Genomic DNA, 17,988 nt, shown 5'->3' on the forward strand with positions numbered 1-17,988 from the left:
TGCTGCATCCTTTTCCCGCAGAGCAGCTGGTGGGTTCGAATCATCGACCTTTTGGTTAGCAGGCAAGCGCTCAACCACTGTGCCACCAGGGCTCCTATAAGGAGCTATAATATGGATAGTACGGATAGTGACTTATAAACATTTCATACACATAGTAACTTCTAATCACAGAAACACATCATTCCAAATTCACACCATTTCCTCATTTTTACCTAGGTAGGTGCGTCCAACCGATGATGAAGATAAGTGTATAACTGAGTTAAACGGAAGGGGGCAGCAGTCTTCATTTGTGAAAGCTTTTCTAAAGATCTGAGATTAGAAATAAAATGCTCCTAGAAACATCTTTTTTACTTAAGTGTCTACGAAAGACTGGCCTTCAAATCTGTCACTATTTATGCAGAGAATGTTCTGTATAGTTTGCAGCCTAAAAAAGGAATCGAAAGGATTGAAATGATGACAAATAGAACTAGGTCTTACCTTTAAGAAGGCTTTCTTCTCCAAAGTGTTCATGATAAATGGAGGGATTGCTGGAAGTAAAGACAGATCCACTTAAATCTTTATTTAACATCTAATTTCAGCTCACATTCCTCCCCATTCCCCCCAACAATTTGATGAAAGGCTTATTCTACGTCTAGGCTATTTTCACACTGGAAGAGTGAAAAGTATTTGCAATAATTCTTTAAAATACTTTAATTTTTTTTTAAATCCACTGTTCCCATTTCCTAGATTTTTGAAAAATAAGGTGTCATGGATTGAATTGTGCTTTAAATCCTAACCCCTATACCTGTGGTGGAGCTCTGGTGATGCAGTGGTTAAAAGCTTGGCTGCTAACCAAAAGGTTGACAGTTCAAATCTACCAGCCTTTCCTTGGAAACCCTATAGGGCAGCTGTACTCTGTTCTACAGGGTCACTATGAGTCAGAATCAATTTGACAGCAATGGGTTTGGTTTTTTCTTTTTTTCTTTTTTTTTGGTATACCTGTGGTTGGAGCCCTGGTGGCACATTGGTTAACAGCTCGGCTGCTAACAAAAAAGTCAGCAGTTTGAATCCAACAGCCACTCCCTGGAAACCTAGGGGGCAGTTCTACTCTGTCCTGTAGGGTCACGATAAGTCGGAATTGACTTGATGATGATGGTAGTGGGTTTGGGTTTTTTTTTTGGACACCTGTGGTTATAATCATTTGGAAATGTATTTTCTTTGTTATGCTAATGAGGCAGTATTAGTGTAGGGCGTGTTTTAGTCATCTCTTTTTGACATATAAAAGGAGCAGATTCAGCAGGCAGAGATGGGGGAAGATAGATGCCATGCCACATGAAGATCTCCAAGGAGCCAAGGAACAGAAGCTGAAGAGACAAGGACCTTCCCCCAGAGCTGACAGAGAGAGAAAGCCTTCCCCTAGAGCCAGCGCCCTGAATTTGGAATTCTCGCCTCCTAAACTCTGAGAAAATAAATTTCTGTTTGTTAAAGCCACCTACTTGTGGTATGTCTGTTATGAGCAGCACTAGATAACTAAGACATAAGGTAATGCCTTTTGCCAGCCAGAAAGTTTTAGAATCTTGAAGAAAACTTTACATTTAACTTTAAATATGCAATAGGACAAACGTCAGTAACTTTTCCCTCCCACACTAAATAAAACAAATGCAACCCCAAGAGTTATGTTGAAGTGCTATTCCTATACCTGTAAATATGACCCTGTTTGGAAATAGGGTTTTTCTTTTGTTATGTTAAGGAGGTCATACCAGAGTAGGTGGGTCCTAAACCTAATCCATTCTGAGTGGTATCTTATAAAAAGGGAAAAGAGACACAGAGAGACAGACACACAGGGGAAGACAGATGCCATGTGATGATGGAGGCAGATACATGTACAAGCAGGAAAGGCACCCCCAGGACTGCTGGCAACTACCAGAAACTAGGAGAGAGGCCCACAGAAGAAATGGACATGGCTGAGACCCTGATTTGTACTTTTAGTCTCCAGAACTGTGAAAAAAAAAATTATGTTCTTTAAAGCCACCCATTTGTGGTATTTTTTATAGACGCACTAGGAAACTAAGATATGCTAGCACCATCACAGGTGGAGTACGGGTAAAGAATCTTGGCTTGAGTCAGGCAGATCTGCTCCAATCCAGGCTAAACCACTTGCTAGCTGGGTGATCCTGGAAAAGTTCCCTAGCTTCTCTGAGCCTCAGACTTCTGTCTTCCTCATCCATAAAATGAGGAGAAGGGCATCAAACTTGCTGTGATGACTAAATGCAGTCATACACAAAAACTGTCTGGTATGTGGTGGGCTGTGTTAGTTCATTTACTCACAACTTTTATCAGACTAAACTGTTACATCTACTATTCCAATATTTCAATTACTTTTATAACTTTCACTGGAACTAGAAAATTATGTTTCTTCTCTGGGGACTCAACAGTATTTAAAATAACTGAGTTACCAGAAAACGATTTGTTGGACTGGGTGAACCTCAACAAGAGCAAGGCATTTCAAAACTGGAAAAAAACAAAGCCAAGAGCAAACCCAGGGTAGAAGCTAGAGTTGCCGCCTCAACTTCAGAAGTGCCAATCTCAGAAAAACACGGGCTCAGCAGCCACAGCCCTGGGGGATTCCACACCGCCTCATAGATTAGTGATGAGCTGTTCCATCAATGAGCCTCTGTGTACAGGCCCCAAGCTGTTTACTTCTTCACATAAGGCTGGAGCCTATTAGCCAAAAAAGCCCACTAGTGTCAAATTCAAATGTTTACATACCCAATTGCTTTAAAAATAGCCCCCAAAGAAGATTTTAGCCATTTAGAGCCTGTCTGCTGTGTCCAATATCAAAACTGTGCCCAACATAAGCACAGATAAGATAAAACCCTGCAGTTATAAAGATCCCAAACCGATGCTGCCCTTTGGAGCTCTCTGACCCAGATTTCCCATTGTGCTGTTGAGTGACATCACCTAGACATGTCCCCCAGGAGTCCCCTTGCTCTCTTCCTCTTCCGGTGCTTAACCCAACCCTGCACCATTTCCTTTTGGAAAAGTGTCCTGTTGTGAGGAACCTCCTTCCCTACTCCATGCAAAACCTATCAACATGCTGGCCCCAATAAATAGTTTTGCAACACTGCCATCTTGTGGTCGTATCTTTTTCCTTGATCAGCCCCAAAGTCCCTCAAACTCACTACACAAGCTGGTCCTGGACTCAGGGGACTGACTGCAACCATCTCCAGGACTGCTTCATAGCCACCCGCTAGTGCACACTGGGAGGGGCTCCTTTGTTAAGTCAGATAATGGTGCTCTTTCCTTAATAGCAGGAACGCCAACATAATGTGCCTCAAAGTGTCCTTCATGCATTCTTCTCCAACTTTTGGTGCTTACTCCCACTAATGCGCATTCACAGTGACAAAAAGAACTTAAAAACAGCAAACAGTACTATAAGGAAAACTTGACAATGGTTGATTAAGCGTGCTTCATATGAGAGCTTAGTTTTCATTGGCAAAATGCTATTTTCATTCAGTTCATATGATTAAATATACTAATTTCTGTTTTGTTCACTTTTCTGCCAAGAGTACTATAACTCCCAGGCACTCTGACTTCTGAGTGAGTCTGAGAACCTTCTCTAGGCCCCTGGTCTGAGGGTAGTTTTGGTCTGAGGGTAGTTTTAGAGTCTTAGGGGTGGACTAGAGCTTCTCAGTGGAACTAAATACAACGTAGATTTTCTGCTTTTGTTCACAATGACTCCAAGCTCTTTGTACAAAACTGAGTAGTAGCTTGGTACACATTTTATTAATAGCTGTTCTAACCATCCCAGCTTGGTCCATGTTCCAAGGATTTATAATTGATACAAATAAATCTTCAGTAGAAATTACTCCTAACCAAGGGCTTTCTGAAGTTTCTTTTCATGATTCTTGAAGATCAATTTCTTTCCCTTCAAATTCTCACCACCTCCTCTGCCACCACCCTGCCCCAAACTACCATCAGCTCTTGCTTGGAGTACGGCAATGGCTTCCTAACCCGTCTCCTCCCATTCACTCTTGTCCTCCCAGTCTATTCTCAACACAGGAGCTGGAGTCATGCAGTTGAAACGCCAATTGGTTTATGCCACTCCCATCCTCAGAACCCTCCACGACTCCTCACCCCTTAGATTAAAACCCAGGGCTCTAAGCGCCTGTAGGACATCCATGTTCTGTCTTCCGGAGTTTCACTGACTCCCTTCCTGAAGCTCCTCACCTGCCTCCTTGTACTGCTTCAAAGGCAAGGCTAGCCCCCACCTCTCTTCCTGTTCCCTCTGTCCAGAATATTCATCCTCTGAAAGCCACTTGGCTTATTCTCTCCCCTCTATCAGGTCCTCTTTCCTGGCCATCCGGTCTACTTCCACCCCAACATTCCTTAACCCTTTCTTTCTCCTTAGCCCTTGTTAGGGATTGAATTATGTCCCTCCCACCAAATATGTGTTGGAATCCTAACCCCTAAACCTTGGAGCCCTGGTGGCGCAGTTGTTAAGAGCTATGGTGAGCTATGGCTACTAACAAAAGGTCAACAGTTTGAATCCACCAACTGCTCCTTGGAAACCCTATGGGGCAGTTCTGCTCTGTCCTATAGGGTCGGGATTGACTCAACAGTAAGGAGTCTTTTTATTTTTATTTTTTTAATATCTATGGATGTATCCTGTTTGGTGATAGGTTTTCTTTGTTATGTTAATGAGATCATATCAGTGTAGGGTGTGTCTTAAACCTAATTACTTCTGAGTTATAAAAAGAGCAGATTAGACACAAAAGGAGGACTTATGGGGGAAGAAAGACTCTATCTAATGAAGAAGGATGAATCTACAAGTCCGGGAACTCCAAGGATTGCTGGCTACTAGAAGCTGAAATGGAGCCCTGGTGGCACCGTGGTTAAGAGCTCGGCTGCTAACCAAAAGGTCAGCAGTTCAAATCCACCAGCTGCTCCTTGGAAACCCTATGGGGCAGTTCTACTCTGTCCTATAGGGTTGCTATGAATCGGAATCGACTTGATGGCAATAGGTTCGGTTTGGTTCAGAAGCTGAAAGAGACAAAGAAAGACCTCCTCCTAAAGCCATACCCTGAAACAAGACTTATAGCCTCTCTTGAGACGATACATCTCCATTCTTTAAAGCCACGGACTTGTGGTATTTCTGTTAGACCAGCACGAGGAGACTAAGACAGCCCTTATCATTATCCCAAATGCTATATACTTTGCGTATTGTTTTCTGCCTCTCCCAGTAGAATGTAAGTTCCACCAGGGAAGTGATTTTGTTGCTGTTGTTCACTGGTGCATAAAGGCTGTCTGACATATATTTATGGAATAAATGAAAGATGACAAGGTTCTACTGACCCATGCCGGGGGCTGCCATGAGAACCCTGGAGATGACGACTTGCGTGATGGCTTGTTTTGCAGCATTTGCTGATTCACCCAAGCGGTTCCCATTTTCATCGGTGACAGGAATGCCAACTTTGAGTTCCCTGCAGAGCATGACACATGTAAAGAAGTTCACAAATGTCTTCATGAAAAGGCTTGAAATATTACAATGTTAGGAGTGATCAAGTCCCTACTTAATCCAAAGACCCCCCTCAAGTGTCGTTTTTTGGCACTGACAAGTCTGTTTTTTAATACCGTGAGCATTCTGTGATAGACACAAAAGTAAAATAACGCTAGTAAACTTTTAAAAAAAGGTGGACTTTTTTTCAGTAACAATGTGATTTAAAGGGTGAGTATGCTAACTTAAAGATAAGGCTAATTCCTATGCTCATGTGCAACTTTGAGCAACTTTCCAAATGAGAAATGGTATTATAAGTGAACTATACTGACATAGGAGTCACTAGTACATGGCACTATTGTATATTCATTAACTATAGTTACTAACACTATAATTATAACTCCTATTTTTACCCTGTTTTTCGTTATCCATTCCAAAATGCTTTTTCTTGTTCTTTCTTCTCCTTTAACTTTTGCCAGTTCTAAAAAATACTTCCAAAGATATAGATTAATATTACTTTAAACCCAAAAAGAAAATTCTAGGGAAAGTAAAAGAACCTATTTTAGAGAATAAGCTTTCTCTGCATAGACCTTCTTTGCCTAGTCCTATACGACTAAATGGAAGCGTTAAACTATATTTTTAAAAAAACTTTTTATTACACAGAAGCAGAAGGAAGAGTAAACTAAACTCCCTGGTACCTATCACTCTGCTTCAAGAATTAGCAGCTCATGGCTAACTAATCTTGTTTCATCTTGGACCCATCCTCTTACTCAGCACCAAAAAAAAAAAAAAAAACTAAAAAATGCAAGCACATACCTAGCAATAATCACTAAATCCAAAAAACATAAATGCCATTGTTGTCGAGTTGATTCCAACTCATGACCACCCCATGTGTTACAGAGTAGAACTATGCTCCATAGGGTTTTCTTGGCTGCAATCTTTACGGAAGCAGATCGCAAGGTCTTTCTTCCATGGTGCCACTGGGTGGGTTCAGAGAGCCAACATTTCAATTAGTAGCCAAGTGCAAACCATTTATGCTACCCAGGGACCTATCCTCTCCCCTCACCAAAAAAACTAAACCCACTGTCATTGAGTCAATTCCAACTCATAGCAAGCCCCATGTTATTTTGAAGCAAATCCCGGATTTCACGTAATTTCATTTGCAAACATCAAAATAAAAATTTAAAACTCATTCGACAAACCTAATTATTCTAAGAGAGACTCTACCACCAAGCACAAGTCCTTTCTCAGAGTGTATACTAATCTTACCTTTGCCTCATTAATGGAATATTAATGCAATTAGCAGCAGCTACGGCAGCAAAGGGGACAAAACGCCCTATCAGGGGTGAGACGTGCTGCAGAAAAGACAATTACAAAACATTATCTTACTTTTCCTGCATTACGGAATGGAAACACTTGTTTCATGAAAACTGAAAGATTGCAGAGTGTCATTTATGTAGCCATCACCCATCTGTCAACTTGTTGTACTGTGGTGGCTTGTGTGTTGCTATGATGCTGAAAGATATGCCATCAGTATTTCAAATACCAGCAGGGTCACCCATGGTGGACAGGTTTCAGGGGAGCTTCCAGACTGGGACAAACTAGGAAGAAAGGCTTGGGGACCTTCTTCCAAAAAAAATTAGCCAATAAAAACCTTATGGATCACAACAGAACACTTGCTTTGGATGCGTCATCAGGAGGGATCCATTACTGGAGGAGGTCATCATGTTTGGGGAAGTAGAGGGCCAGTGAGGGTGAGAGAGACCGTTGGTGAGATGGACTGGCACAACAGCCGCAATGATGGACTCAAACATGCTGGCGATTTTGAGGATGATGGGGACCAGGCAATGTTTTGTTCTGTTGCACATGGGGTCACCGTGAGTTGGAGATGGCTTCATGGCAGCTATCACTCTCTATCCCTATTTAGAGTCTGATAACTTTCAAAACTTGTGTCCCGGAACAATTTTTATATTTCCAGCAAGGAAATACTAGGATAATGCAGACTTATAAGACATTTTCACAGCTTAGTGTGGCTGAAGGAGTATGGACTTGGGGGTCTCATAGTCCTGGGCTCAGATGCTGGCTCCTTCGTCTCTTCACAAGCATGGTCTGAGACTACACAGTTTCAGATGTGCTCTTAGGCTGGGTGAGCATCTGCACTTAATACAGTGTCAGGCACAGACCAGGGTCTGGTCAATGTCATTGGTCACAACCTTTGCCAAGCTTAGTAGAAGATATAATTAAAAATATGCAGCTGAAAACAATAACTATAATAAGCAGTTACCACCAAGTCAATTCTGACTCCTGGCGACGCCATGTGTGTCAGAGTAGAACTGTGCTCCACAGGGTCTTTCATGGCTGATTTTTTGGAAGTCGATCACCAGGCCTTTCTTCTGAGGTACCTCTAGGTAGACTCGAATCTCCAACCTTTCCGTTGGCAGCCGAGCACCTTAACCATTTGCACCACCCAGGGACTCCGATAACTATAATAAGACAGTCATTTTATGACTTGAACCATTTTTATAAATAACAGAGGGACTTAGAGCCAGGCACGTGAGAAGAAAATAAGAAGCTTCACTATGGAAATAAAAGTCAGAGTACCTTAGTTAGTGCATTAAGTCCTAGAGCTGTTGCTACAGCACCAGTTGTCGCAGAAACGTAGGCTGTACCCAATTCACTGAAAAGAAAGAGAGTATCGCGTAAACAGCATGTGTACCTGAGGAAACTGCGTTACAACATTTCTGCAAGAGATGAGGGGGAAATGTAAAGGATCTTGACTAAGAACAGGGAGTCCACAGAACCACATTCATTATCACTCATCATGTAGAGAAATCTAGAGAAAAAGCAAGTGGACCCATAAAAAATGTGATTCTACACATATAACCTTGAAACAACCTAATAGAGGTGGATACATAGAATATGTATTCATTGGGTGGAGATGGGAGGGAAGTTGTGAGTATGTAGGGATCTATAAATGTAGGAATATGCCTATTGGGTTAAATGTTTGTAGCGAATTTGCTTAAATAAAAAAATACTTCTGAAGATATTAATATACATACTGCAAATAAAAAATGCAATATTGCCAATTTTAAAATTATATCTAACTGTGTAAAAATACTAAAAGTCTCATCTTCGAAATGCAATTAAGCAAATGCAATTATCTTTTAAGATAAGTTAGATTCAAGGACTGGAGGAAATGAAGGTATGATGAACACTGCTGGCTGGTAGATTTCAATATCCTTAGTTCCATATGATGATACTAGAAGAACATGGACTATCAAAAGCAATTTTAAGTGAGAAAACAAACAAAAAACATTTTTGTTTCAAGTGTCATACAAGTTATGCTAAAATTTTGGTTAACTAATCTCTCTAGCCTGTCTAAAATATTTTAACAAGAGGTAAATTTTAAAACCATTTATACTTTTTCACTATTCACAATAGCAAAAAGATGGAAACAACGTAAGTGCCCATCAATGGATGAACGGATAAGTAAAATGTGGTACATGCATACAATGGAATACTACTCAGCGATAAAGAAAAATGAGTTCCCAAAACATCTTACACTGTGGATGAACCTGGAGGACATTATGCTGAGCGAAATAAGTCAATTACAGAAAAAAAAAAAAATGGTATGTTCTCATTTTTTATGAAATGACATGACAACAAGTAAATATACAAAAACTAATGTTCATTAGTGGTTACCAGGGATCGGGGTGGAGGGGGATTCACTCTCTAGATAGCAGACATCTGTTACTTTTGGTGATGAGAAAGGTAACACTGAATAAGGGTGAAGTATACATAGCTTAATGAAGGTAACAACGTCACTAAAAAGTACACAAGAAAAAAGGACTTGCTGGTAACTGCTATGGCATGCGTAATTTTGAAACAACAGCAAAACAACCAAAAAAATACATGTGTGAGTATATATATATGTATGTAGGCATATATGTGTATAGGTATGTATATGTATGTATGAATATATAATTGTATGCATATGTATGTGCATCTTTGTGACTGTAGTCACATATATTCAATATATAATAAAGCACAGAGGGGCACAGTTATGGACACTTCTTAGACATAACCAAACACCTCTCAGGATTGGACTTCTAGGTTTCAAGGATTAGGACCATAGTCTCATAGGATATCTTGGTTAATTGGCAAAATATAGTTCATAAAGTTGTGTTCTACACCATAGTTTGGTGAGTAGTGTCTGGGGTCTTAAAACCTTGTGAGTAGCCATCTAAGATACAACTATTGGTCTCTACTTGTCCAGCATAAGAGAGAAAGAAGGAAACCAAAGATTCAAAGAACAAACTAGTCTACAGAACAAACTGTCTACATGAACCACAGCCTCATCTACCCTGAGACCAGAAGACTAGATGGTGCCCGGATACCACTACCGATCATTCTAATCAGGTCCACACTATACGCACCCTGACAGAATGGGAGAAAAATGTGAAACAGAACCTCAAATTCCTACAACAAAACAAAGCGAAAACAAAAACAGACCTACTGGACTGACAGAGACTGGCGGACTCCCTGAGACTATTGCCCTGAGATACTCTTCAAATCTTCAACCAAAACTAACCCAAGGTCACCCTGTAGCTAAATAACAAATTGGCTCAAAAAATAATGACTATTACCTGTAAGTACTCTGCTCCTTTAAAAAAATCACCTATATGAGACCAAACAGTCAACAATTACTTTAAAACAAAGATGAGAATGTAAGGGTTAGAGAAATTAGATTAATGGAAATGGAACAACCAGAACAGAAACAATGTGAATGTTCACGCATTGTGAAGAATGTAACCAATGTCCACGAACAACCTGTGTAGTTGTTGTTGAATGGGAACCTAAACTGCTGTGCAAACCTCCACTGAAAACATAGTAAAATATTATTAAAACAAAAAAACCAACAAAACCATTTTATACTTTCTTTTTGGCTCCACAGTTCTTTATTTCAAAAACAAGAGTAAAAGTCACGCTGCCACGGTCTCCCCTTGATTTCTGCTGAATCCATACTGTACTGACCCAGCTATATATAGTTTTTATTGCTGTCAAAATACACATAGCACGGTATTTGCCAATTTAACTTTTTTTCACGTGTACTATTTAGTAACATCAATTACATCCATCATATTGTACAACCATCACCAATATCTTCTGAAAATTTTCCAACACCATAAACAGAAACTCAATGCTTCCCAGATAATAACTTTTTCTGCTTCCCTCTCGTCCCTAGTAACCACTAATAAATTTTGGTTGACACAGCTACTTTTGATATCAGTGGCTTTCACACGTGCAGCGTTGATGGGAATATGGCTTGTCATTTCCCGCAGGCCATGGCTGAGCTGCCTGCTGTGTGTTTTGAAGGGGTAGTGAGCTTGAGGGTGCAGGAGACGGATCAACCTATCAGCACCACTTTAACAGTGTGTGTAATGTCTGAGAAAAAACAAAAAAACTAAAAAAAAGAACTTGATTTCAACTCATGGTGACCCCACGTGTCGAAGTAGAATTTTGTTCCATAGAGTTTTCAATGACTGTGACCTTATGAAAGAAGATCACCAGGCCTTTCTTCCATGGCACCACTGACTGGATTTGAATCACCAATCTGCACCAAGCGCAAACCATTTGCACCCTTCAGGGACCTAATGTCTGAGAAGGTAGTCTGAAAAAACCATTCTATCAATAGAAAGGGAACAAATGAAACATTTAATCTAAAAATATGCTACGGAATATTCTAAACGATTTGTACAAATATGCTTTTTTTTAAACAGGAGAGTGTCAGCACTTAATTCAATGAAAGATGGCAAGCTGAAGGAGACAGCTGAACCTTGCAGTCTTACTTTACAGTGAGAGGGGCGTCTCCGCTTCTATTGGTGTAATTGACAATTGCATTGAAGGACTGGTTAATCCACTGCCAGAAGAGCACGGCCGGCGTAGACCTAAAACAGAACAACCCGTTATATTACCAGCATCACTTGTTACCTCACTGCCATCCAGAACAGAACAGGTGAATATCAGCAACCAAAGAGGAGATGTGCTGGAAGGGAGAACGCCGGGTGAAAGACTGCGTTTAGGCTTCCAACTGAGGATATGCGTGGTTGAGCAGATTTATGTCCTCTGAGCCTCAGTTTCCTCATTCATTAGATACTCATTCATTCATTGGGTGGTTCTGAGGATGAAGTGAGATAGCATTTGTAGAGGGCCTGGCACAGAGTTTAAAAAAAAAAAAAAAAAAACAGCTGTTGTTGACACCAACTCATGGCAACATCATGTGTGTGCAGAGTAGAAATGCTTTATAGGGTGTTTGTGGCTGTGATTTTTTTGGAAGCAGATTGCCAGGCCTTTCTTCTGAGGTGCCTCTGGGTAGGTTCAAATCGCTAACCTTTCCGTGAGTAGCCAACCACTTAACCGTTTGCGTCATACAGGCACAGAGTAGGCACTCAATAAATATTAGGTCCCTTCTCGAGGGTAAAAAAAAAAAAAAAGACATTTGCAGGCTAAGCAGTCCTGGCCCTTCCTAACTGCAATCATCTCTGTCTATATCTATTTGAAGAAATTAAAAAGAGAATTGCTTGACAACTCTTTGTTTTCTTTCTCCATCTCATTTTCTTTCAGGGCTAAAGATTTAAGGAAAAATTTAACCTCCTTTCGGACAGTAAAAAACCAGTTGCTATCGAGTTGATTCCAATTTATGGCGACCCTGTGTGTCTCATAGTAGAACTGTGCTCCATAGGGATTTCAGTGGCTGATTTTTCAGAAGTGGGATGCCAGGCTTTTCTTCTGAGGTGCCTCTGAGTAGACTCGAACCTACAACTTTTTGTTAGCTCATTAATTGCACCACCCGCGGACTCCTTGAGTAACAAAGAGAGTACAGACAAACAGGTAAAGCAGATCCCTAGGGTTGCAACCTTTATACAAAATGGAACTAAAAATGAAGTGACATTTTATTTCAATAAAATTATTTACATACATAAAATGTACTTTAAGCTTCTGCAATATAAAGTGAACATATCTTACCTATAAAATGTCATCATGCAGCCTGTGATGGTCATGTTCATCGGAACCTGAGCTGACATTCTTCCTATCAAAATCATCTTCTCACCAGTGTCAGGATGAAAAGCTGAATCATAGATGTACTTTGCTCTCCATAATTCATTTTCTGTAAGACCTGGAGGCACAATTCCTTGTCTGGGAAACACAACAACAAATAACATGGCAACTGTTCATTTTAAAATACCTCATGGTGTCCTAGAGACAAGCAGCTGCTGTGTTTTTAAAAGCTTATACTTCTCTAAAACAACTGTGCCTGGGTAGGGTAACATGAATCTAACTAGGATGTGTAGTCAGTGAAATCTCAGTAACACAAAAATCAATAAATACTTAAAATGAACATTTCAAATCCACTCTCAAATTACCTGTAATTTGGAAGAACAAAAAATTTACCTTGTATAATAGAGAAGTAGTTAACTTTGAAACAGTCTTTGTTTTAAATTATATAGTTAAAGAAGTATTTTGAACTTTGTGAACTCTAAAATATTTTTAACCAATTACACAAAAGTTATAGCAGACAAGAATATGAATTCCTTTTTAACCCAGTAGTTTAAAAGCCTATATTAGACTCTCCAAAAAAAAAAAAAGTTAGGTTCATCATTCACTATTTTTCTCCTCATTAATTAACAAACACATGTTCATTGCTAGAAATTCTGAAAACTTTGTTCTAATGCAGAAATGCATTAGAACAATTGAAATCACTCACACCTTTCCTACTTATCACCACTGTTAACGTTTTGGTGAACACATTTTCAGTCTCTCTTTTATGTTCTACATGCCATGTGGTTATTTACAGGTGTCACACTGTACCTGCTGCTTTACAGCTAGTTTTTAAACTCAGTAATATATAGTGAATGCTTCTCTGTGTCATCTTTAAACACTGCATAGCATTCCACCATATGATCATAAAATAATACACCAATCCTCTATTGCTGGACATTTTAATTACTCCAATTCTTTTTTTTTTTTTTTGCATTTGTAAAGTATGAGGAAATAAATACCCTCATGAGTAAATCTTTGCCCACATCCAAGATTATTTTGAAAGAAATGAGTAAATTTGATAAGACAAATGCTATGAAAAATATGAGGGTAAGTCAAAAAGTATTGCTACTAGTATTCCAGTTTATACACTCACAGGTTTATTCCAAACAAAACGTGTTTAAACATGTCTCTGTGATCAGTGGATGGCTGCAGACAAGTTCTCTCTGTAATACATTTGTCTTAGTCTCATTAGGGTGCTTTCAAAAAAAAGGGATACTTTTCATGCCATGGAAAAAAAACGATTTTGAGGTCAGGGCTAATATCAAATTTTTAGCAAAACTCAGGTGGACATCTTCCCAAATCACTGAAGCTTTGCAACAAGTTTATGGGAATGCTGCCCCACATAAAGCAACACTTTTTAGATTGATCAAGCATTTTAAGGAACGTTGTGAAGACCTCAAAAATGAGCTGAGAGAGGGGAGACCGCTCAGAAGGTTATGGCGACCATTTTCTGGGATTTCACAGGGGTAATCTTGATAGATTTTATCGAAGGACACAGGACGATCACAGGGGCTTACTATGAAAAAGCTTTAAGAAAATCGAAAACTGCATTGGTGAGAAAAAGCCCAGGAAAGTTGTGCCGAGGAATTTTTTTCCGTCACAACAATGCACCTGCTCATTCTTCGAGGGTAGAAAGGGCTGTCCTATGAGAATTTCACTGGGAAGCCTTACCCCACCCACCCTACAGCCCTGATCTGGCCCCTTCAGACTTCTTTTTGTTCCCAGAACTCAAAGAACATTTAGAAGGAACATGATTTGAGTCCCTCGAGGATGCAGAATTCTTCAGGGAAGGGTTAGAGGATGGAAACACCTTCAGAAGTGTATAGACCTAGATGGAGGGTATGTCGAGAAACAATGGCTTCACATTTTGATAGTTTTGTTTAATAAAGGTTTCTAAGATTTTGCAGCAACTTTTTGACTTACCCTCGTTATTAAGACTTTACTTATATCTTTTGCTCATTTTCTCTACTTGAGTATGTCTTTTTTTATCATCAGCAGCATCATCGTCCTCATCATTATTTATCATTACTATTTAAACCAATTATATGTTCTGGTGCCAATACTCACCATTTTAATTTGACAGTCCATTTTAATATTTCGCAGAGCAATTTTCCTTATTCCATTACTCTTCCTTTTCCCCAAAAAATGCCTTACTCAATTTACTCTTCCAGATAAAACTTAGAGTCATTTTGTCAATTTTTTAGGCAATCACAACTGTAATTTGACTGGAATTGTATTAGTCTGGTGAGAACTGGCACCTCTACAATATTGAGCCTTTCTATCCAGGGCTACTTCCTGTCTCTCATTACTCAAAGGCTTCTTTTAATGACCCCCAGTGGGCTTGTAGTTGCCACACACTTCTCGGTAAGTTTATTCCAAGATATTTAACATTTTTATTGTTTTTATGAACACAATTAAAAAACACTGTCTGATTATCATTGGTTTTATAGGAAACTACTGACTTTTTGTGTTTCTTATAAGCAGCCACTTAATGGTATTCTCTTATTAGTTTCATTGCTTTTTCAATTGATTGCTGAGAATGTCATCATTTGCAAGTAACAAAAATACTGCCACATCTTTTCAATATATTTGTTTTTCTATGTCTTCCTGAATTGGTTAGGACTTCCAGAACAATGCTATATAATAGTGGAGATTAAGGCATCTCTGACTTGCTCCTTCCTTAATGAGAAAGACTCATAATGCGACAATTCCAGTGGAATGTTTACTCGAGTGTTAATAGAAGTTATGGGAAAAAGAGCTCATGTTCAAATCTGTGAAAATGAATCAGAGGGTGGTGACTCTCTTTTTTAACTTATAGATATGTCTTTCTTCACCTGAGGAAAACTTCTCTGTTATGTATTTTAAATTGCTTCTTCTGCATTTTTTTTCTAGTTTCTACTTTAGGAGTATTGATTAATTATATGTTCATTCTCCATTCTCTCTTCCCCTTAAGTGTAGTCTTCTTCATACCTTTTCCTTTTCATCTATATCAGAGGTTGGCAAATTACACCTCATGATCTGTTTCTGAATAGTCTACAAGCTAAGAATGGTTTCTACATTTTTAAAGGGTTATAAAACAAGCTGGAGTCTCTGGATGGTGCAGATGGTTCTGTACTTGGCTGCTAACAGAAAGGATGGAGGTTCAAGTCCACCAGAGGCACCTCACAAGAAAGATCTGGCAATCGACTTCTGAATAATCAGCCACTGAAAATTCTATGGACCACAGTTCTACTCTGACACACATGGGGTCGCCATGAGTCAGAGTCGACTCAACAGCAACTGGTATGAACCCTGGATATCCATGTTAATTAAGGGTAAGCAATGGGGGCAGAAAACAGGTCTTCCCTTCCTTTCCTTTTTCCTTGCTTCCTGTCTCCCTCTCTCTTTTAAAGGATTCCAATGTAAAAAAAAGTCATAAAATCACTACGTGAAAGTTTAAACACAGTAGGTTAACATGATGATCTATCGATACATCAAGCCAAAAAACAATCAACATTACCTGTAATCATGTATTGTTTTCCTTGCATTCTCTAGTTGTTTCTTGCTTAACAAGATATTCCGAGGATCAGTTACAGTGAAGAAATGACTGGCTCGTCCAACAAAAGTGCTTTGGTCCCATCGAGGCTCCTTAATATTGATGTTTGGTGGTAGTTCTCCTGACATCGTCCTAGACTACAGAGGATCAAAAAGGCAAGTTCACTTAAGGGTTACGATGTCGCTACACAGGATAGGCACACTAATCTTCAAGTGGAGCCCTGGTGACACAGTGGTTAAGAGTTCGGCTGCTAACCAAAAGGTCGGCAGTTCGAACCCACCAGCCACTCCTTGGAAACCCTACAGGACAGTTCCACTCTGTCCTATAGGGTCACTGTGAGTCGAAATCAACTTCACAGCAGTGGATGTGGTTTGGGTTTTGGAATCTTCAGGTAAAGAATTAAACAGCTTTGTACTCTTCCAACGTATAGAAATAATTTTGCTAAAAATAGCAGAAAGATTACCTAAATCCAAAGCTAACTTTGTCCATAAGTTTCAACTGATCTTAAACAAATTTCAATCATTTCCCAGATATTTCTAAGTACCCAGTATTCCAAGATGGCTCCTCACAGGCTTTTAAGACCCCAGATGCTACTCACCAAGGTAGAATGCAGAACATTGTCTTTATAAACTATGTTATGCCAATTGAGCTAGATATTCCCTGAGACCATGGTCCCCACAGCCCCCAGCCCAGTAATTCGGTCCTTCAGGGAGTTTGGATGTCTATGGAGCTTCCATGACCTTGCCTTGTACAAGCTGTACTGGCTTCCCCAGTATTGTGTACTGTCTTACCCTTCACCGAAGTTACCACTTATCTGTTATCTATTTAGTGTCCTCCCCACCCCAACACCCCGGCCTCATAGCCATCAAAGATTGTTTCTTTCTGTGTGCAAACCTTTTCACGAGTTTTTACAGTAGTGGTCTCATACAATATTTGTCCTTTTGTGACTGACTTATTTAACTCAGCATAATGCCCTCCAATTCATCCATGTTATGAGATGCTTTGCAGATTCATCATTGTTCTTTATCACTGCATATTACTGCACTGTGTGTTTGTACCATAGTTGTTTATCCATTCATTTGCAGATGGGCATTTAGGTTGTTTCTACCTTTTTGCTATTGTGAACAATGCTGCAATGAACATAGGTGTGCATATGTCTATTCATGTGATGGCTCTTATTTCTCTAGGAGTGGGATTGCTGGATCATATGGTATTTCTATTTCTTGCTTTCTAAGGAAGCACCATATCGTTTTCCAAAATGGTTGTATCGTTTTGCGTTCCCACCAGCAGTGCGTAAGAGTTCTGATCTCCCCAAAGCCTCTCCAACATTTGTTATTTCCTGTTTTTTTTCACTCATGTCAGTAATGCCGGGGTGAGATGGTATCTCATTGTGGTTTTGATTTGCATTTCTTTAATGGCTAGTGATCACGAGCATCTCCTCATGTGTCTGTTGGCCACTTGAATGTCTTCTTTGGTGAAATGCCTATTTTCTTTGTCTTTTTTAAACTGGATTATTTGTCTTTTTGTTGTAGAGGTGTTAGATTTTCTTGTAGATTTTAGAGATTAGACCTTTGTCTGATTTGTAATGGTCAAAAACTTTTTCCTAATCTGTAGATTTTCTTTTTACTCTTTTTGTGAAGTCTTCTGATGAGCATAAGTGTTTAATTTTTAGAAGATCCCAGTTATCTAGCTTGTCTTCTGGTGTTGGTGTGTTGTTAGTTATGGTTTATATTCTGCTAATGCCGTGTATTAGGACCTCTAGTGTTGATTCTATTTTTTCTTCTATGAACTTTATAGCTTTTGGCTTCATATTTAGGTCTTTGATCCATTTTAAATTAGTTTTGTATATGGTGCAAGGTATGGGTCCTGTTTTTTT

General features: G+C 39.5%; 1 protein-coding gene across 3 annotated transcripts in view; it reads right to left on the reverse strand.

Annotated features, from left to right (window-relative positions):
• The window catches only part of SFXN1 (sideroflexin 1), a 63,064-nt gene that overhangs the window by 22,708 nt on the left and 22,368 nt on the right, over nt 1-17,988 (reverse strand). For all 3 annotated transcript variants that reach the window (XM_023726494.1, XM_023726493.1, XM_004371178.2), the window contains 7 exons: nt 16,077-16,249; nt 12,503-12,673; nt 11,326-11,424; nt 8,078-8,153; nt 6,746-6,831; nt 5,335-5,462; nt 478-527 (listed from right to left, as the gene is read on the reverse strand). In XM_023726494.1, the coding sequence (XP_023582262.1) occupies nt 478-527; nt 5,335-5,462; nt 6,746-6,831; nt 8,078-8,153; nt 11,326-11,424; nt 12,503-12,673; nt 16,077-16,240 (774 nt within the window). In that variant the 5' untranslated portion in view covers nt 16,241-16,249. The remainder of the gene's footprint in view (nt 1-477; nt 528-5,334; nt 5,463-6,745; nt 6,832-8,077; nt 8,154-11,325; nt 11,425-12,502; nt 12,674-16,076; nt 16,250-17,988) is intronic.

This window comes from Trichechus manatus, unplaced genomic scaffold (genome assembly GCF_000243295.1).
Source record: "Trichechus manatus latirostris isolate Lorelei unplaced genomic scaffold, TriManLat1.0 scaffold00011, whole genome shotgun sequence".
In the NCBI taxonomy this organism is placed as follows: Eukaryota; Metazoa; Chordata; class Mammalia; order Sirenia; family Trichechidae; genus Trichechus; species Trichechus manatus.